The sequence below is a fragment of the Megalops cyprinoides genome, chromosome 7, assembly GCF_013368585.1.
Source record: "Megalops cyprinoides isolate fMegCyp1 chromosome 7, fMegCyp1.pri, whole genome shotgun sequence".
Lineage (NCBI taxonomy): Eukaryota > Metazoa > Chordata > Actinopteri > Elopiformes > Megalopidae > Megalops > Megalops cyprinoides.
Window position 1 is genome coordinate 8,451,524 of NC_050589.1, and position 16,859 is coordinate 8,468,382.

Consider the following 16,859-nt stretch of genomic DNA (forward strand, 5'->3'; position numbering starts at 1 on the left):
GACAGATGCACTTGAAGAACGCATTTGGACTGAATGGAGAAGCAGAGATACTCTAAGACGTACGAGCGGGGTGAGCATACACCTGCGGGAAATATGAAAGAATAGAATGAAAAAGTTCTGTCGGTTTTATCATCGTCCTTTTGGGAGTGAGAGGAAATCTGTGAGTTATGCTAACGCTCTGTTTCAGCAATATCTTTCGATTGATTCTGGATTAGGTTGCAGTGTGCACCATTGCTGGAATAAGCAACTCTGGACCGAAGCAAACTACTCTACTTGATCCTGTGTAGACTGTCACAATGGACAATGCCTCCGGAAATGGTGTCTCTTACACCCCCCCGTCTGGCTCAGACACAGCAGACTGCCCTGTTTGTCTGTTCGGGTTTGGGGAGGGCCAGTGGAGGTGCCCCAAGCTCCTCCCCTGCAAACATGTTTTCTGCACCTTCTGTCTGAAATCCATGCTTTGCAGCGCAGGCACAGCAGTGGGGCTGGAAGGGGAGCCTGGTAATGACAATGTGCTGGGGGTGAGCTGCCCCCTCTGCCGTAGATTCACCCCGGTACTGGGTGGCCTCATCGCTCTACTCCCCGACTATCACCCCCGCTCAAGGGGCGGAGAGGCGGAAAAAGAGGACGGCGATGGAGGACAAGGAACAGCGGGGGGAGGAAGGGGGGAAGATGGATTGAACGGGAGCCTGCCTGCTTTTATTGATCGGACAGCGGCCGAGCGAGGGAGGGAGGGGGAGAGCGAGGCCGAGGCACAGCACAGCGAGATCCGCTCAAAGGTTCTGGCAGCCCGAAGGCTACTGGTGCTGCTCTGCCTCCTGCTGCTCCTCCTGCTGTCTCTCCTCCCTCTCCACCACTCCCCAGCCATACTGACCCTCACCGCTGTCACCGCCCTGCTGGTGGCCATCAATACTGCAGCCGTTTGCCACCACTGCTACTGCGGCAAGCACCTCGAGCCACACTGAGGCCCACGCTGCAAGAGACACTCAAAACGTAACATACAGCGTAGCGTCCAGATTTTAACACCCAGTGAGAAAACCATGCAGTGATATGTGCTTTTTATTCAGATACTATGAGAAACACTTTGACTGTATTTTAATCTGTAAATGAATCTGTAAATTTACTGATTTAATGGTGGTTTATATGTGTTTGTATTTTCTTCCCAAATCAGAAATCAACACAAACGGAGATATGCGAAGATTAAAATTATTAGAACCGAGACAAAGGACTTTTTAAACTTAACTGCAGTTGTTTTGTATTTTGTGTTACTCCCACCTACATCTCTTGATATAAATGGATTTTACACACAAATAATCTTTTTTAAAAAACGTTTAATAAAAATGCTCATATATTACCATGTATACCTCTCATTACACTGAAGAACACGCTTCATAAAGACAGTTCTTCTCACAATACGATATTTATCTGAACTCTAGTTGTTTGAACGTTTTCTCTTTTGCAAACATTGGCTGGGCTATATGGCACTCCCGGTCTGTTAAACTCGGCAACAGGCCTGAGTAGATTGTTTTTCAAAAATAACGATCTTTGTTTGTTGCAAGTACAGTAGACTGACAGGCGCATGTGAGTGACGTCACTAGAAGTCCCTTATCTTTACATAATGGGAAGGGGCGGGACTTGTAGCAAAACTTTGTGCTGAACTTTCTACCGACGGAGGCTAACGTCAGCTTCCTACGGAGTTTGCTGTCGGTTGCTGCTGTCGTGTGACCCGTTACAAAGAACATGGACACCACCGGAGGAACGGATATGGGTCCAGGCTCATCCGCAGGTACAACATACATAAGTTTGTCTGTTTTTGAGTTTTCTGCATGTTTTTTTTGAAGTGTAAATAAAGAAAGCATAGCTGCCCAGCCTTTCTTTATCATTCCCATCCTACCGTATGGGACTGAGACGCCCGCTTGTTATGGCTTCTTGGTTGATCCGCTGTGTTATTTGGCAGTGGAGTGTCTCTCTGATAGTTTACTGGGGTTAGACACTGTGTGTCCTCTCGTTAAATTAATGGTCACTAATGGCGGGTTTGCATGCTCCTAGTAAATGCACATCAATCAAATGCATTTCTAACTATTTGGTGCATGGCGAAGATTTGTAGCCTCTGATGTAAACAGCGTCATATACAATGAAGTTTGCACAAGAACAGCTACGAACTTGTGTTTATCTTAAATGCCCACTTGTAACATACCATGGTCGTTTATCTCGCTGAAATCACTTTGCTTCCGTTGTGCTGTGCTTGCTCTACTCAAATGCAAAATGTCATGGGAACCAAGGTTATGCACCTACAAGGTATTGATCTTACTGATTGATAGTATTGATAGTAATGTGGTGGAGTGCACTGACACTGGAACAGCACTGCTCTAAATCTTGAATTGTGTGGTGCAGCAGCATACATATACGTATCAGTTTACAATCTTGTTGTACTATGAGGCTGTGGGGGTCTTGTCTTAATGTTGCAGTAACTCATGGCCCGGTCCAGTCCAATCCAAGCTGTACTAAGCTGTGTTGTGGCAATGGCATAAAGCAGGCAGAACTCTTTGTCTCAAATTTCAAAACTTTGTTTGCCATTCCTAGTCCTTTCTTTTATATTTAGAGAAGCTCTTGCTAAGCAGAATCAGTAGCTTGACTGAGCAGTAGTGTCTGGGGGTGTTCTTCCCAATACCACCCTGGACCCCCTGGAGATTTTCTAAATGTAATACCCTCAAAAGATTTTATTTTGCAGGCATTTGCATCATCCTCTCTGTTAAATGAAAGGATAAATGTCTCTGAAACTAAAAGAAAACAGAAGTTTTTGTACAGCGCTAAGGATGATGTAATATAGAGGATAATTCAAATCTAAGCAGTGTGGTGCTTTTTTCCCTCAACTTTGTTTTACAAGTTCAAGTAGTGTATTTTCTTAGTTCTATCACATGGTTTTTCATTAGTGTCAGTGACCACTAAACTTGATGTGTGAGATCTGAACCCTCCTTTCTCAGCATTCTCTGTTTTCTTCTCTGCACACATTCATTAGAAGCTACTCTCTTATTGCTAATTGACTGGCATCGGGTACATTAAAAACTGTTTTTGGTTGAAGTTGCATTAATTTGCATGCTGTCGATCTCTCTCCTTAGATCCAGAGGGGGAGGAGCCGGTACCAGATGGGCAGGGCATACCTGAATCGGAGGCAGTGATTGGCAGGCAGCTTAGTGAGCCAGGTCGCTTTGCCTATGCGGGCTTATGTGGGGTGTCTTTGGGCCAGCTCTTTCCAGGGCCTGAGCACAGGTATGATAAACATTTAATTAACAGGAGTGGAGGAGTGTGGTTAGACAGCAGTTTAATTAACTAAATTATCATTCATACATACAAATGAGCAGCGCTCAGCTGTAGTAGCAAGACTCGCTACCCAAAGGTTGCCAGTTCGATTCCTAGGTGGATCACTGCTATTGCTCCCTTGGGCAAGGTTTTTAACCCAAATTACCATTGTAAATGTCTAGTTGTTTAAATGAATAACTTGTAAAAATGTAAACTAGGTAACTCTGCATGTTGCATGTTGCTGATACATGTAGGCTGGTTGAACAGCACTGTTACAGCCTGCTGGAAAACTGTTTCCAGGGCCATGAACAATACATAGGAAAGACTTGCAAAGGAGTTGTTGTGAGAGAGGCCTATGAGGCAGGGGGGGGGGATGCCAGCAGAAAGACTTTGTGATCGTAAAGGTGCTTCTTTGCAGGTGCTTTCGAGAGCAGTACCTGGAGGGTCTCGTGCGATGGCTGGATCTGGACGATTCGGTGATGCCGGTCATGGGAGCGTTCCTCGCAGGGCTGGGGTTCGAGGGCAGCGACACCTTCCTCTCCATCCTGCAGGGGGAGCCGCTGCTGAGCGCTGGGGCCACGCCCATCATGCAGGTGACTGACAGGAGGCTCTGTTCCTTTCAGCAGTCTGGGTGTAGGCGTAATTGTGTGTTTCAGTGTTGTGTGTTGTGCTTATGGTGTTGCATAATCAATATAATTTTACTTAATGTAAGTTTCACTTTATCCTGCACTTCTGTTCATCAATGTGTTAGTGACACTTTCCGCCTCTCCCCCAGGACCTGGTGTCCTTCTCTTTGAAAGATGGTACGTATATCTTCATGAACTGATTTTTCTTATAACTTAAACGGGGGGAAACGCAGCAAAATATTTTTTCTCGTCCTCGTTCCCCTTCTCTCCCCCCGCGCTCCCACTCAGGTCAGTACGACGCCCGGGCCCGGGTTCTGATCCGACACGTCAGCTGCCTGCTCCGCGTGTCGCCGCAGCAGCTGGAGGAGTTTGAGGAGACGCTGGGAGAGAGACTGAGAGAGGGAGGAGAGGAAAGCGAGTGAGTGAGAGAGAGGGATGGGCGAGCAGACAGTGAACTATAGGGTATACAATATACACTATATGGCCAAAAGTATGTGGACACCTGACCATCACACCTATATGAGCTTATTGGACATCCCATTCCAAAACCATGGGCATTAGTATGGAGTTGCCCCACCTCCCCGTAAGTTTGCATGGTCTACCACTTCGTGGCTGAGCCGTTGTTCCTCCTAGATGCTTTCACTTGACAATAATAGCACTTACAGTTGACCAGGGCAGATCTAGCAGGGCAGAAATTTCACGAACTGACTTGTGGCAAAGATGGCATCGTATGACAGTGCCACGTTTAAAGTCACTCAGCTCTCCAGGACGACCCATTCTATTTCCAAGGTTTGTCTATGGAGATTGCGTTGATATGTGCTTGATTTTATGTACCTGTTAACAATCGGTGTGACTGAAACACCTGAACTCAATAATTAAGAGGGGTGCCCACATACTTTTGGCTATATAGTGTACCAGTCACTAGCATGAATGTATACAGGCATACCGTATATGTGTGTCTCTGTACAATCTGTGCAGTCATAGAGTGTGTGAATATAGTAAAAAATATCAGTACGTTACTAGGCATTCTCTGAGTGCTATTGAATGTGTAAGTACATGTACATCTAGTATCTGTATGTTGTATTCTCTGACCTTGCTTTGTGTATATTCTACTGCTCTCGCTCAGGATTGGCTGGCAAAGTAAGTATGTGTGTTCTCCCTCCCTCCTGTCCTGCCTGCTAAGGCTCTGTGCTGTGGTCCTGTAAAGAGAAAGAGAGCAGCCTTGCAAAAGTATCCTGTAGGACTGTTTCTTTTACAAACCTTCTTTCAATCGACTAGGTCATTTTTGTTAGGAAACGTTAAACTTAACACGTGTTAGTGGTGTTTTTTGTTATATTTTTCTCCCTTTCTCTGTTTTTCCCTCAGAGAAGAGTCATCTCGCCGGCAGAGAAGGGAAAGAGGAAGAAAACTGCGTCGCTACTTGCTGATTGGTCTGGCGACCGTGGGCGGGGGCACTGTGATTGGTTAGTGAAGTGTTCTGTGCAAATGTGTTGGTCTCTTTTTATGTGTGTAGGATTATAGGAGAGAGATCACTCTCGCCTTATTAATGCAGTATGCCGCTGTCCACACCACAAGCCACAGATGGGCTCACTACAGGTGTACAAACTGTGTCTAGTTTTCTTTAATACCTCTGTGTGTGTGTTATGTAGTGGTGTGCGTAAGTTGTCTCCATATAGTGTTTTCTCCATACAGTGGTGTATTTCACAATATCGCTGTTGTCTATGTGTGTACAGAAGTTCTGTGTTTCTGTTGTGGAAAGGTCAGTGCTCTGTCTGTCTCTCAGGTATATATGTGTCAGTGCTCAGTCAATCTCTCAGGTGTTAGATGTATAGGGGTCAGTGTTCTTTGTGTTCTTAGGTATAGATGTCTATGGGTCAATGTTGTCTTTCTCTCAGGTATAGATGTATATGTGTCAGTGCTCTGTCCGTCTCAGGTGTAGATGTATATAGGTCAGAGTTCTTCTGTCTGTCAGGTATATGACTCAGTGTTCTGTCTCTCTCTCAGGTGTATAGGTCAGTGTTCTGTCTGTCTGTCAGGTATATGGGTCAGTGTCCTGTCTCTGTCTCCTCCCCAGGAGTGACAGGGGGGCTGGCGGCTCCTCTGGTTGCAGCAGGGGCGGGGGCGGTGCTGGGAGCGGGTGGGGCCGCCGTGCTGGGCTCGGCTACAGGCATCGCCATCATGGCCTCCCTTTTCGGCGCTGCGGGGGCGGGGCTAGCAGGTGAGCTCATCAGCCTCTGTGACATCACTAAAGAGTAGGGTTCATTTCATTCCACAGGGCACTGTAGCTTTGCTCAGTGCTGTTTCGATATCACATGTTCTAGTTTGTCAAAGCCTTCAAAGATAAAAAAGGAACAGTCTTGTTACTGAATGTCCTTTCTTCCACCCCTCAGGGTATAAGATGAACAAGCGGGTGGGGGCGATCGAGGAGTTCGAGTTCCTGCCGCTGAGCCCGGGGAAACGGCTCCACGTGACGGTGGCAGTGACGGGGTGGCTGTGCAGTGGGAAATACAGTGAGTTTACTCAGTGCTGTCGCAGTGTCCGTCCTGACACTGTACAGCGGAGGATTTCAGTGTCCAGTCCAGACTTTTTAAATGACACCTGCTGCCTTTTTTTACTTTCTGCTTAGCCGGCACTCTTATCCAGTATGACTTAGCTAACAATTTTTAAATTGTGCCCAATTTTATAGTTGCATATTTACTGAGGCAGTTTGGGTTGGGTTACATTGTTGGGTTGTCATCTCTCCGAGAGAGAGGGGACTTCATGGGGGTGCATTCTGTATGAAATTTTTAGTCAAATGTTTAATCTGAACTGGTTGATTCTCACACTGCCCTCTCTTCCTCTCCTCCCCCAGGTTCGTTCCAGTCTCCCTGGTGCAGTCTGGGTGCGTGTGGGGAGCAGTACTGCCTGGTGTGGGAGTCACGTTTCCTGCGAGACCTGGGTTCGGCTCTGGACTCCCTGCTAGATGGGCTGGTCAGCATTGTGGCACAGGAGGCCCTGAAGTACACTGTGCTGTCAGGTAGGGGGCGCTCACCCCCCACACACATCCAAACATATAAATAATGGAGAACACTCGGGCTGGGAAGTGTTCAGCTGTACCAGAGCCAATCGGATTTTGGGATTTTCTCACCCCACCTTAAAGTGGTAAATTATTAAGGTAAGCCACTGGTTTTTCCTTACCCAGTTGTGATTGGTTAACACCAGTAGGAGTACATGGGTCAGGGAGTGATGGCCACTATCCAACACCCTAGAAATGCTTAAATCACGTCAACAGTTATTGTTTGTGGAACAACACTTTGTCCTTAAACTGTTGTGAATGGAACACAGACTGACCCTGTTGAATAACTGCTGACATTGTTTGAATAACTGGTGTGTATTGTTCAAAAAGAAAAGGCAATATGTCTAAGGTTTCTGGAAAAGGAGACATTCTGCCTTTAGTTAGTCTTCTTACAGGGTGCTTAACATTTTTCAGGCACCACCTCAAAATCTGTTTATCAAACAATTGGAAAATTACCCTCAATTAAAATTTGCTTGGCCGATGATTAATGCAATACCCCCTTCCCCAAATGAGTTATAATGATGGAATAACGCGTGGAATATTTATAGTGATGAAGTGGAATGTACAATTATGACTGCATTTCAAGAGGGCGATGATTTTTGGAAAACAAACTTGAAAGGAGTGGAAATTCTGGAACTAGTGTGGGAAGCCTGGGGCTATTTTGGATTGTTTTATTCGCTCATTAATTTTTCAGTTGTTTATTTTACGAATATGATCTTTTTTCAGCAGCGTGGAACATTTATAGTGTTTAATATATTCCCAACAGACAAAGTTGACTTTCTCCTCAATTGTAAACTGAGTTTTTTTTAGCATATGGAGGATAGTTCTGAAAAACTCATTATAATATATTAAAATTTATGATTTGATAATACAACTAACATTTTATTAAAAATATACATATAAGTACAGAAACACTATTTACAATGTATAGAGTCATTATTTATATTATTTTACTAATGAAAAACAGATGTGTTTTACATGTCTTTTGGTAACCCTGATTGGTTGATGCCTGCCCTCGGTACTTCTGGTTAACCCTTGCATGCTGTGTGCTGTGATTGGGCAGGTATTGTAACGGCGCTTACATGGCCTGCTTCCCTATTGGCCGTGGCCAGTGTGATTGACAACCCCTGGGGGGTGTGTCTGAGCCGCTCTGCTGAGGTGGGGAAACATCTGGCCCAAGTCCTGAGGAGCAGGCAACAGGTGAATCTGTGCTGCCAAGTCAAAAACCATGTGTGCAAACACACAGGTTACACACACACACACACATGCACACACACACACACACTGTCCCCCTGAGCTTGCGGCTGGAGAGTTTTCATCCTGACACACTTGTCGCATAATGGAGTAACCTGATTTTGTTGCAGCGGGTGGTTTCATAGGAATTAAATGGCTTTAGATTCCAGAATGTTTGCATGTGAGCAAAGACACAAAAGAAAAGAAATCTACGCCACAGCTGTAGAGAGTGCAAAGTTCAAACACTAATTCAGACTTTTTTTCACCGCGTAGCACGGTCTTAAAATGGCTGCTTGTTATTGTCTCTATGCTCCTCTCTTCCTGTCCTCCATTTTCCGCCTGTCTGGTTGAAGGGGAAGCGTCCTGTCAGTCTGATCGGCTTCAGCCTCGGAGCAAGGGTCATCTACTTCTGTCTGCAGGAGCTGGCAAATGACACAGGCATGGGCATCTCTCACACTGATACACACGTACACATATACAGGCACGCATGCATACACATGCACAGACATACACATATGCAGGCACACATGCATGCCAGCATGCACATGGATACACGCACACGCACACACACACACACACACCTCTTGGACAAGTGTAGTTCTAATTCAGGGGTAAAGTCACATGTAAGTAAGGCAGTCAAAGAAATCTGCAAGTAGCAGAGAGTGACCATAGTCAGGAGCTGCTACCTGATCACCACAGTCAGAATAGGTTACATGCTTACCTGAATGCAGCTCTTAATTTGTTCTGTGCCTGATTTTCAGAACTGAGTATATGGCTGTGGAAGTTGTGCATCTCAGGAATGAACATTAATTTAGCTCTGTGTTCTCTAACCCAAGCGCACAAACACCTCAGGCGTCTGCGGGAAGGCATTAATGACTCCCTGTTTGGGTTTTTTGTTGTTTTGCAGTTGTTTACCTCAACCATTCCTCTTTCCTCAGGCAGCGAGGGTGTAGTGGAGGATGCCATCCTGCTGGGGGCGCCGGTGGATGGGTCGGCCAAGCAGTGGGAAAGAATGTCCAGGGTGGTCGCCGGGAAGATCGTCAATGGATACTGCAGGTCAGGGCAGGAGGGAAGGGGAGGTGGTGTGGGAAGGTGGGGGCGGGGAGGGTCAGAGTTTGAGAGTGTTACGCAATCGATAACACGTTACTGTGTTAGTGTAACCATGTGGCTGACCGTGTGTCAATGTTTGTCTACGTGACATCAGAGGGGACTGGCTCCTGGGATTCCTCTACCGCGGGTCATCTGCCCAGCTGTGTGTCGCAGGGCTTCAGCCAATCAGCTTGGACGATCGCCGCATGATCAATGTGGATCTGTCCTCAGTGGTTAGTGACAACAGTTTATTTGGACAATATTGTTCTTCCTTAAAATATCCGCTGTAACGGATCTCAGTTTCTCAAGGGCTCTAGAGTAGGATAATTTGTTCATACTAATTTATGACTTTTAATAAGTTATGATAAGACATCAGTGTTACACTTGGTAATAGTTCCCTCTTGAAGACCAGATGTTTCTTCTAGAGTGCTCTTGGAATTGTTCTACATGATGTGCTGATTCACTCGTACTGATAGAATACATTTCCAGTTGCAGGCACAAAGCCAAAGAAGCTTTGAGATCGACTGCTTGTGTATCAAACTGTATCATCATGTAGACACGTGTGTGTATGTGTGTGTGTGTGTGTGTGTGTGTGCAAACATCAGAAGTGAAAGATTATTTTTGTAACAGAAACGACACAACATAAATCTGCCTTTTGTTGCTCATTTTTATTTTCGGAACAGAGGCCAGTTGACACACTGGGCTGTCCCTGTAAAAAAATGTAATATACAGTCACTGTACATCTACATAACTCACACCCTTAGAGAACATACACTCTGCAGAGAAAGTGATTTTGCCACTGCTCAGTATGTGTAAGCACACTGGAACTCCATTTCCTTCACAGGTCAAAGGTCATCTAGATTACATGCGTCAGATGGACACTATCCTTGTGGCGGTGGGAGTGCCCACTCGCGAAAGGGCAGGGGTCATAGCCGGGGCACCACCGAAGATCACAGTGGAGAAGTCAGAGCCTGGACAGGACCAATCGGCTGAAGAGGGCGGAGTTTCCAGAAGTGAGAGGGTGGAACCTGGAGACAAAGGAGGAGGAGGGGAAGGAGAGGCCTGTGTGACTGAGGCCAAGTCAGCCTGTGGCGTGGAAGGGAGCGGTTTGGCCAGCGCCGGGGACGAGGGGCAAGGGGGAACAGAAAAAGAGGAGTGCGCAGATGGTTGGGACATCCCGGACATTTCTGATCTGTTGGATTCCCTGAACGATGCAGACATCTCTTCCCAGCAATGTGTCCTGGGTAGCTCAGTGGACAGCCCCGACCAGAACAACATCTGCCAGGAGTCATCTTCAGTTCCAGAGCCTCAGGGCGGAGGAGAGGGGCCAGAGAGGACAGAATGGGACGCTGAAATCACAGACTGGGACTGGAACACAACACACTGGAGCGCTGAGCACACAGACTGTCACCCTGATACTGGGCACACGTTACATGACCAGCTGCCCAACCGCAGTACCTCCTCTAGCCAGCAGGGAGCAGCAGTGTCATATTTGTCCAAGGACAGAGACTGTGGACCTACACTCTCAGACTCACACCACACAGGGGTAGCAGACCAGAGGGCAAAGAGCAAGTACATGGACTCAAATAGCAACTTTCAATAGATTAAATTGGAAGGGGTTTTGGGGACTGGAGCTGTTGCTTAGATCCCCTCCCCCTGACTAACCAATCATAGGCACAGCTGACTCATTTATACATTGAAGTAAAAAATTAAGTTTAAAAAAACTTATCCTAGCAATCTTCTAACTTTCCATGTTCACACAACTTAGGTCTAAAATTGAGTTTAGGATTATCAGAAACTAAAAGTGAACATATTAGATTAACTCAGTATTAGATTAACTAATACTAAAAGCAGGTACGAACTGGATTATGTGTGTGGATGTGTTTGTTCCACACAGAGGCATGGCCCATCAGAGAGAATAAGTCACACTGTACAGTCAGGCAGAGAGAATTGGCTGAGTGCTTTGGCTGGTCTCTGTGCATTAAGGGCAGGTGTACTCTGAGCACGCTAGGTTCTGGGTGTCAGTGCTCATGATGTGCTAGAGGCTTTCCGCCATGTTTTTTTTTTTTTAATTTCTGTGCTTTTCTGCTGTTTGTCCACCGCTTGCTTTGTTCATGTCTGTAATGACTGTGAAGATGAGAGTGAGTGTGAAAATTAATTTCCTCTCGGGCAGGGTGCCACGACCCTGGTTTTCTGTCATCTGAAACTGACACCACAGCAGCTCTCAGTTTGTTCTCTGCTACTGTGTCTCAGATTAACACCCCCCTGAGCCCCCCCCCCCCCCCCCCCCAGTCATATTTGGGAATGGTACAGCCTGAGTGTGGCTGTGTTGTTTTTTTTTTTTTTCTCGATAATCGCCACCCCCTCAGTGGCTGTTTCCATTCAAACGGAATCAAATTGAACCGCATAATAGTGTGCAGTTTACACCTCATTGATCACCTCATTGTAACCCCTAATAAATTGCCGTTTTGATATTTATAATGCCTTGACTTGAACTTCTGAATAATTCAGCCCTGGGTGTTTCAGTCCTAATGCCTAATGTAAGCATTTTTCTTCCAAATCTTCCTTGATCCACTGTTTCAGTTGAGGGGAAGATACAAACTGGAGTTCTTTTTTTCCTACATCTCGTTTAATACCATCATTTTCAGTCTCGCCATACCTCACTGTGTTTCTCTCACACGTTTATATATAGAGTCCGTTGAATTCTCCCAACAAACGTGTATCTAAGGACACACATACCCACGTTTCCTGCTCTCCTTCCTCCCTTCCCCTCCCCTCCCTTCCTCTTTTCTTGCCCAGCCCTTTCCTCCTCAGTCCAGAGTGTCCACCTGATTGGGCAGGAGCAGCGGCAGCTCGCTCCCAGCATGCTCGGCGTCCAGCAGGTTGACAGCGTCCGTGGCTGTGGCGGGGGGCTGGGGCGGGTCGGAGGTCAGGGAGGGGGGGTCGGAGGGCAGGTGGGGCTCACCGGAGTTGCGGAGGGAGAGGGAGAGCGGGGGAGAGGGACGGCGGGGGGAGCTGGAGGAGGAGGAGGAGCAGCAGGGCAGGAGTCTCCCCAGGGCGCGCTTGAAGTCCCGCATGAAGAGGGGGTAGATGATGGGGTTCATGGTGCTGTTGCAGTAGCCCAGCCAGGTGAGGGTGTCGAAGAGGGCAGGGGGCACGCACTCACACACTGCCTTGGGGGGAGAGAGAGAGGAAGGACACCATCTTACGGCAGTGTAGCACAGGGGTATGGAGCAGGGCTGCTAATCAAAAGGTTGCTGGTTTGATTCCCCGCTGGGGCACTTAAGGGAAGGGACTTAATCCAGAACTGCCTCTGTAAATATCCAGCTGTATAAATGGATAACATGTAAAAATTAAAACCTGTGTAAGTCTCTGGATAAGAGCGTCTAATAAATGCCAATAATGTAACGTCAGACACACGGCCGTGCGCTGAGATATTATGGAGGAAGACTGGGAAATGGGGGGGTGGTCACATTCTGAATCCATGAGGAGGAAGGCTGGGAGAAAGTGAGAAGGATGAGAAAAAAACAAGGGGGGGGGAGAGGAAGCGCCATTCACACGACACATTGACAGTGAAAGGGAGAACCAGACGCACACACGCACAGACACCAAAGAAGTAAGCGGCCTGCGTCTGGGCTCGGTTTCCGTGGGAGAAGAGCAAGGGGCGCAGATGGATAGCGAAATGACTGCATTCTAAAAGAGGGAGAGCGGGACGGGTGCAATTACTAGCTGAGACAAACGCAGACCGTTAATTTCAGCCACTTTATTATCGTCCCTTAGCCCCCTTCTGTGCGGCAGTTTAAGACAGGATGTGGGTAATGGGAGTTATCGGTATTTTGTCTCTTTACAGCTATTTCTCTTCATTTTTCATTTTCTTAAAACACGGGGGGGGGGGGGGGGGGGGGGGGGGGGGGGGGAACATAACAAGTAAAATATAGTGGCATGACAAAACAATTAAAAAAACTGTTAGGCTCTGTTGGCTTACATTGTCGCAAAATAGAATCTGATATATACGTATATATAAAAGCATATAACTGAGACCTTGTAAATTCTCATTCAGTGGCATGCTGTTTGATTTTCACCATGACCCATGCTGAATGTGTACTGAATAAAAAGGATGGCCTCTAAAAACACCTTTGTTATGAAGAGGACACACACACATGTTACATTGACCTGTTCTATATTATAAAGAGAGCTTTCTCTTTATAACATAGACCTATTCCAGTATGCTGAATAAGAAGCCCATTTTGACTGTAGCTTGGTGATTGAGAGGGAGACACACACACACATCCACTTTACATTAACCCGTCTCTTATAGACGGACACACAAGCACACCCACACACCAACCTCTGCTAAATTTTAAGGGGTGTTTCACCATGACCTTTGTTGGCATGTTAACAAAGGAAAGCACTCTGACAACATCTTGGTGATGGTGAGGAACACACACGCACACACACACACACTGCACTGATCTATGCTACATTTTAAGGGGTGTTTCACCATGACCTTTGCTGGCATGCTGACGTAAAAAGGAAGCACTCTGACAGCATCTTGGCGATGGTGAGTAACACACACACACACACACACACACACACACACACACACACACTGCACTGACCTGCACCATGTTGGTGGTGGTGAGGAACACACACTGCTCTGATCTATGCTATGTTTTAAGGGGCGTTTCACCATGCCCTTTGCTGGCATGCTGACGAGAAAGGAAGCACTCTGACAGCATCTTGGCGATGGTGAGTAACACACACACACACACACACACACTGCACTGACCTGCGCCATGTTGGTGATGAAGAAGGGCAGCCAGGCGCTGAAAAAGAGCCCCAGCAGGACACCGAGGGTCAGGCTGGCCTTCAGAGCCCTCCGCCCCTGCCTGTGTGCCAGCCTCCTCTCGCTGCTCACCGACGACTGGAGCAATGGCAAGCACAGGCAGGGTCACCACAGAGAACACCCCCCCCCCCCCCCCCCCCCCCCCCCCCCCCAACGGCCCTTCCACATGGTGGGACATAGGAGCGGGATTTTTTCATTCTCCTCTGACAGTGTTAGCGTCATTAGTGTCATGGCTATGCGGCCGAGTATTCAGCCCAGTACACAATGATGGCGTGAGGAAAGAGGCACATCAGAGCATTTCAGAAATAATCCCACAAGGTCCCTGTCCCGCTTCTCTTCATTGAGGTCTGCATATCTCTTTGTCAGACGCCCACTCTTGCTTTTTCACTGCTTTTTTCCCCCCCTTCCTTTCTTTAACACCGTGACCCGCACTTCTATCTACAGGCTTTCCATTTTGTTAGAGGTCTTTTCTCTTATACTCTAAAATGTTCTGCATCTCTGGTTTCTCCTTTGTGTAATGAAGGACAGATGTGTATTCAACCTTAGAACCACTTCCATTTGATAGACTAGAGAGAGAGACAGTAGAGCAACAAGGATAGCTTATGCAAATGCGCATGACAACATGTTCTGACTTACCAATAAACACTTCAAGAACCAACACAAACCAATAAGAAGAAGCAAGCGCATTAAAAACAAAATGCCAATGCATATGCAAACACACACAGCCTGTAGATTTCCTGAATTTCCTGTTGTGATCATCCCCCTCCTCCTGCTGATTTACCCCTTTCCCCCCCACCATTCCAAAACCTTCTCTCTGCCCCTCAACTGCCCCCCCCCCAATACCCATCCTCCGTTATGCTCTCACCTGGGCGTTGCGTTGTGTGGGCGGCTCTTGGTGGCTGCAGTAGTCCCGGTCGGCGGGAGCGTGCCCGGTGGCCAGCCCGGGCGATGGGGGGTGGGACGGCCCCCCGGGCGAGTGGGGTGGGGGGTGCGGGGGGTGCGTGAGTGCCGCCACCTGGCGGGCCTGCCTCCGAGCTGCCAGCAGGATGCGGCAGTAGGTGAAGCAGATGGCGGTGGAGGGCAGGAAAAAGGTGAGGCAGGAGGCCACCAGGGCAAAGGGCAGGCTGACCCGCAGGCGGCACTGGGAGGGGGCAGCGGCCGAGGGTGGGAGGGGGAGGGCCAGGTACGGGGCGGGCTGGAGGTGAGGGGCGGCGAATTCGGCGAGGCTGCCGTTGAGGGCGCCCGCCGTCCCGGGGGCGTGGTCCCGGCCGCCGTGGCCCAGGCTGTGCCAGCCCATCTCAATGGGCAGGAAGGAGGTGAGAGCAGCCAGCCCCCAGGCCCCGCCCACCAGCAGCAGCGCCCGCGGCGGGGTCATGCGCTGCTTGTAGCGCAGCGGCGAGATGATCAGCAGGTAGCGGTCCAGGCTGATCACGCACAGGTTGAGGATGGAGGCGCTGCAGCACATGATGTCGAAGCAGAGCCAGACGGGGCAGAAGGCCGGCCACAGCACCCAGGCGCCGCACAGCGCGTTCAACATGGCGGGCGGCATCACCACCAGCGCCACCATCAGGTCGGAGAGGAAGAGCGACACCAGGAAGCAGTTGGAGGTGCAGCGCAGGGAGCGCTGGGAGAACACCAGGCCGATCAGCAGCACGTTGCCGCACGCCGTCATCAGGATGATGAGGGACAGCACGCCGGCCAGGAGCCACGCCCCGCTGCTGCCCGCGCCCCAGGCGGCCCCGTTCGCACCCCAAGGGATACTGCCGTTGTAGCCCCAGTTCGAGCCGGCACCCCCTCCTCCTCCTCCACCTCCTGCAGCGGTTTCTCCAGGTGAGCTCGAGTCGTCCATCGTATGAACAAACACCCTTGAACCTCCCCCGCCCTCCCACCCTCCCCCACCAAGACAAGTCCCTTGCCAAGTCCCTAGGGTTCGCCAACTGATGGTGAAAGCAGAGAGCTCCAGCTCCAGCAGCTGACAGAGAGCTTCCCAAGCACCAAGCACACTAGGGAAGGCTCAAGGCAGAGGCAGTCAAGGTGTATCCTCTTGCTCTAGATTTCCTCTTTCACGTCTTCACGCTGGGATCGAATCCGCAGGAGGCGCATCAGTCAGACCCGATGTCAAGCGTGCATTCGGTTGGTGTCAGGGCCAATGAGAAAGAGACAGAGAAAGAGAGGAAGAGAGTGAGAGAGCGCGAGATAGAGAGAGAGAGAGAGAGAGAGAAAGGGCAGGTCCTCAGGTGTCCTCAGCCCCCCAGACTCTGCGCGAAAGCCTCGCGGTGCGAACTCCATCCCTCCCCGTCCTCCGCGGTCCCTCTGCTCCTCATCCGAGCGCCGGTGCGAGCGATTCTGTGCCTGTCAGTGCGTCTCAGCCGCGAGCTAGTGAGTGAGAGTCACGATGACACACTGGGGGAGGGCAATAACGAGGTGCATTACTCCAAGTGAGAGAGAGAGAGAGAGAGAGGGAGAGAGAGAGGGAGAGGGAGAGGGAGAGACGGCTGGAGGCATTTATGCGTAAATGTGAGAGGGAGGAAAAAGAGGGAAAAACACATTCCTCTCCTGACTATACAGATTTACACACGTGTGTATTGTGTATGCAAAGTTATTGTAGAATGTGTGTATGTTTGTGTGTGTGTGTGTGTGTGTGTGTTTTTGAGCGTGTGCGCGGGGGCGTCTGCGTGGTCTTGAAGTGTCCGCTGGAACGTGTGAGGTC

General features: G+C 48.8%; 2 protein-coding genes across 2 annotated transcripts; one reads left to right on the forward strand and one right to left on the reverse strand.

Moving 5' to 3' along the window:
* Window positions 1-1,716: 1,716 nt before the first annotated feature.
* On the forward strand, window positions 1,717-11,578 carry tmco4 (transmembrane and coiled-coil domains 4). The gene is made up of 15 exons (XM_036533830.1): window positions 1,717-1,786; window positions 3,120-3,270; window positions 3,719-3,893; window positions 4,076-4,103; window positions 4,215-4,344; window positions 5,292-5,389; window positions 6,001-6,144; window positions 6,317-6,436; window positions 6,778-6,942; window positions 8,045-8,181; window positions 8,568-8,652; window positions 9,153-9,270; window positions 9,419-9,536; window positions 10,148-10,316; window positions 10,404-11,578. The coding sequence occupies exons 1-15, from the start codon at window positions 1,741-1,743 to the stop codon at window positions 10,904-10,906; spliced, it is 2,187 nt and encodes a 728-aa protein (XP_036389723.1). The 5' UTR covers window positions 1,717-1,740; the 3' UTR covers window positions 10,907-11,578.
* A 535-nt stretch (window positions 11,579-12,113) lies between these two features.
* htr6 (5-hydroxytryptamine (serotonin) receptor 6) lies at window positions 12,114-15,998 on the reverse strand. The gene is made up of 3 exons (XM_036532729.1): window positions 15,015-15,998; window positions 14,093-14,227; window positions 12,114-12,476 (listed from the first exon to the last, which is right to left on the reverse strand). Exons 1-3 carry the CDS (start codon window positions 15,996-15,998, stop codon window positions 12,114-12,116), a joined length of 1,482 nt encoding a protein of 493 aa, XP_036388622.1.
* Window positions 15,999-16,859: the final 861 nt, after the last annotated feature.

What these genes read in the sequence shown, in the direction of transcription:
- tmco4 (XM_036533830.1), top strand. Translation starts at nt 1,741, where the DNA reads ATGGACACCACCGGAGGAACGGATATGGGTCCAGGCTCATCCGCAG. An exon ending in GAGGGAGGAGAGGAAAGCGA is followed by an intron (nt 4,345 to 5,291) that starts GTGAGTGAGAGA and finishes TTTTTCCCTCAG; the next exon opens with AGAAGAGTCATCTCGCCGGC. An exon ending in GGGCGGGGGCACTGTGATTG is followed by an intron (nt 5,390 to 6,000) that starts GTTAGTGAAGTG and finishes TCTCCTCCCCAG; the next exon opens with GAGTGACAGGGGGGCTGGCG.
- htr6 (XM_036532729.1), bottom strand. Translation starts at nt 15,998, where the DNA reads ATGGACGACTCGAGCTCACCTGGAGAAACCGCTGCAGGAGGTGGAGGA. An exon ending in CCACACAACGCAACGCCCAG is followed by an intron (nt 14,228 to 15,014) that starts GTGAGAGCATAA and finishes CCATTGCTCCAG; the next exon opens with TCGTCGGTGAGCAGCGAGAG. An exon ending in TCATCACCAACATGGCGCAG is followed by an intron (nt 12,477 to 14,092) that starts GTCAGTGCAGTG and finishes TCTCCCCCCAAG; the next exon opens with GCAGTGTGTGAGTGCGTGCC.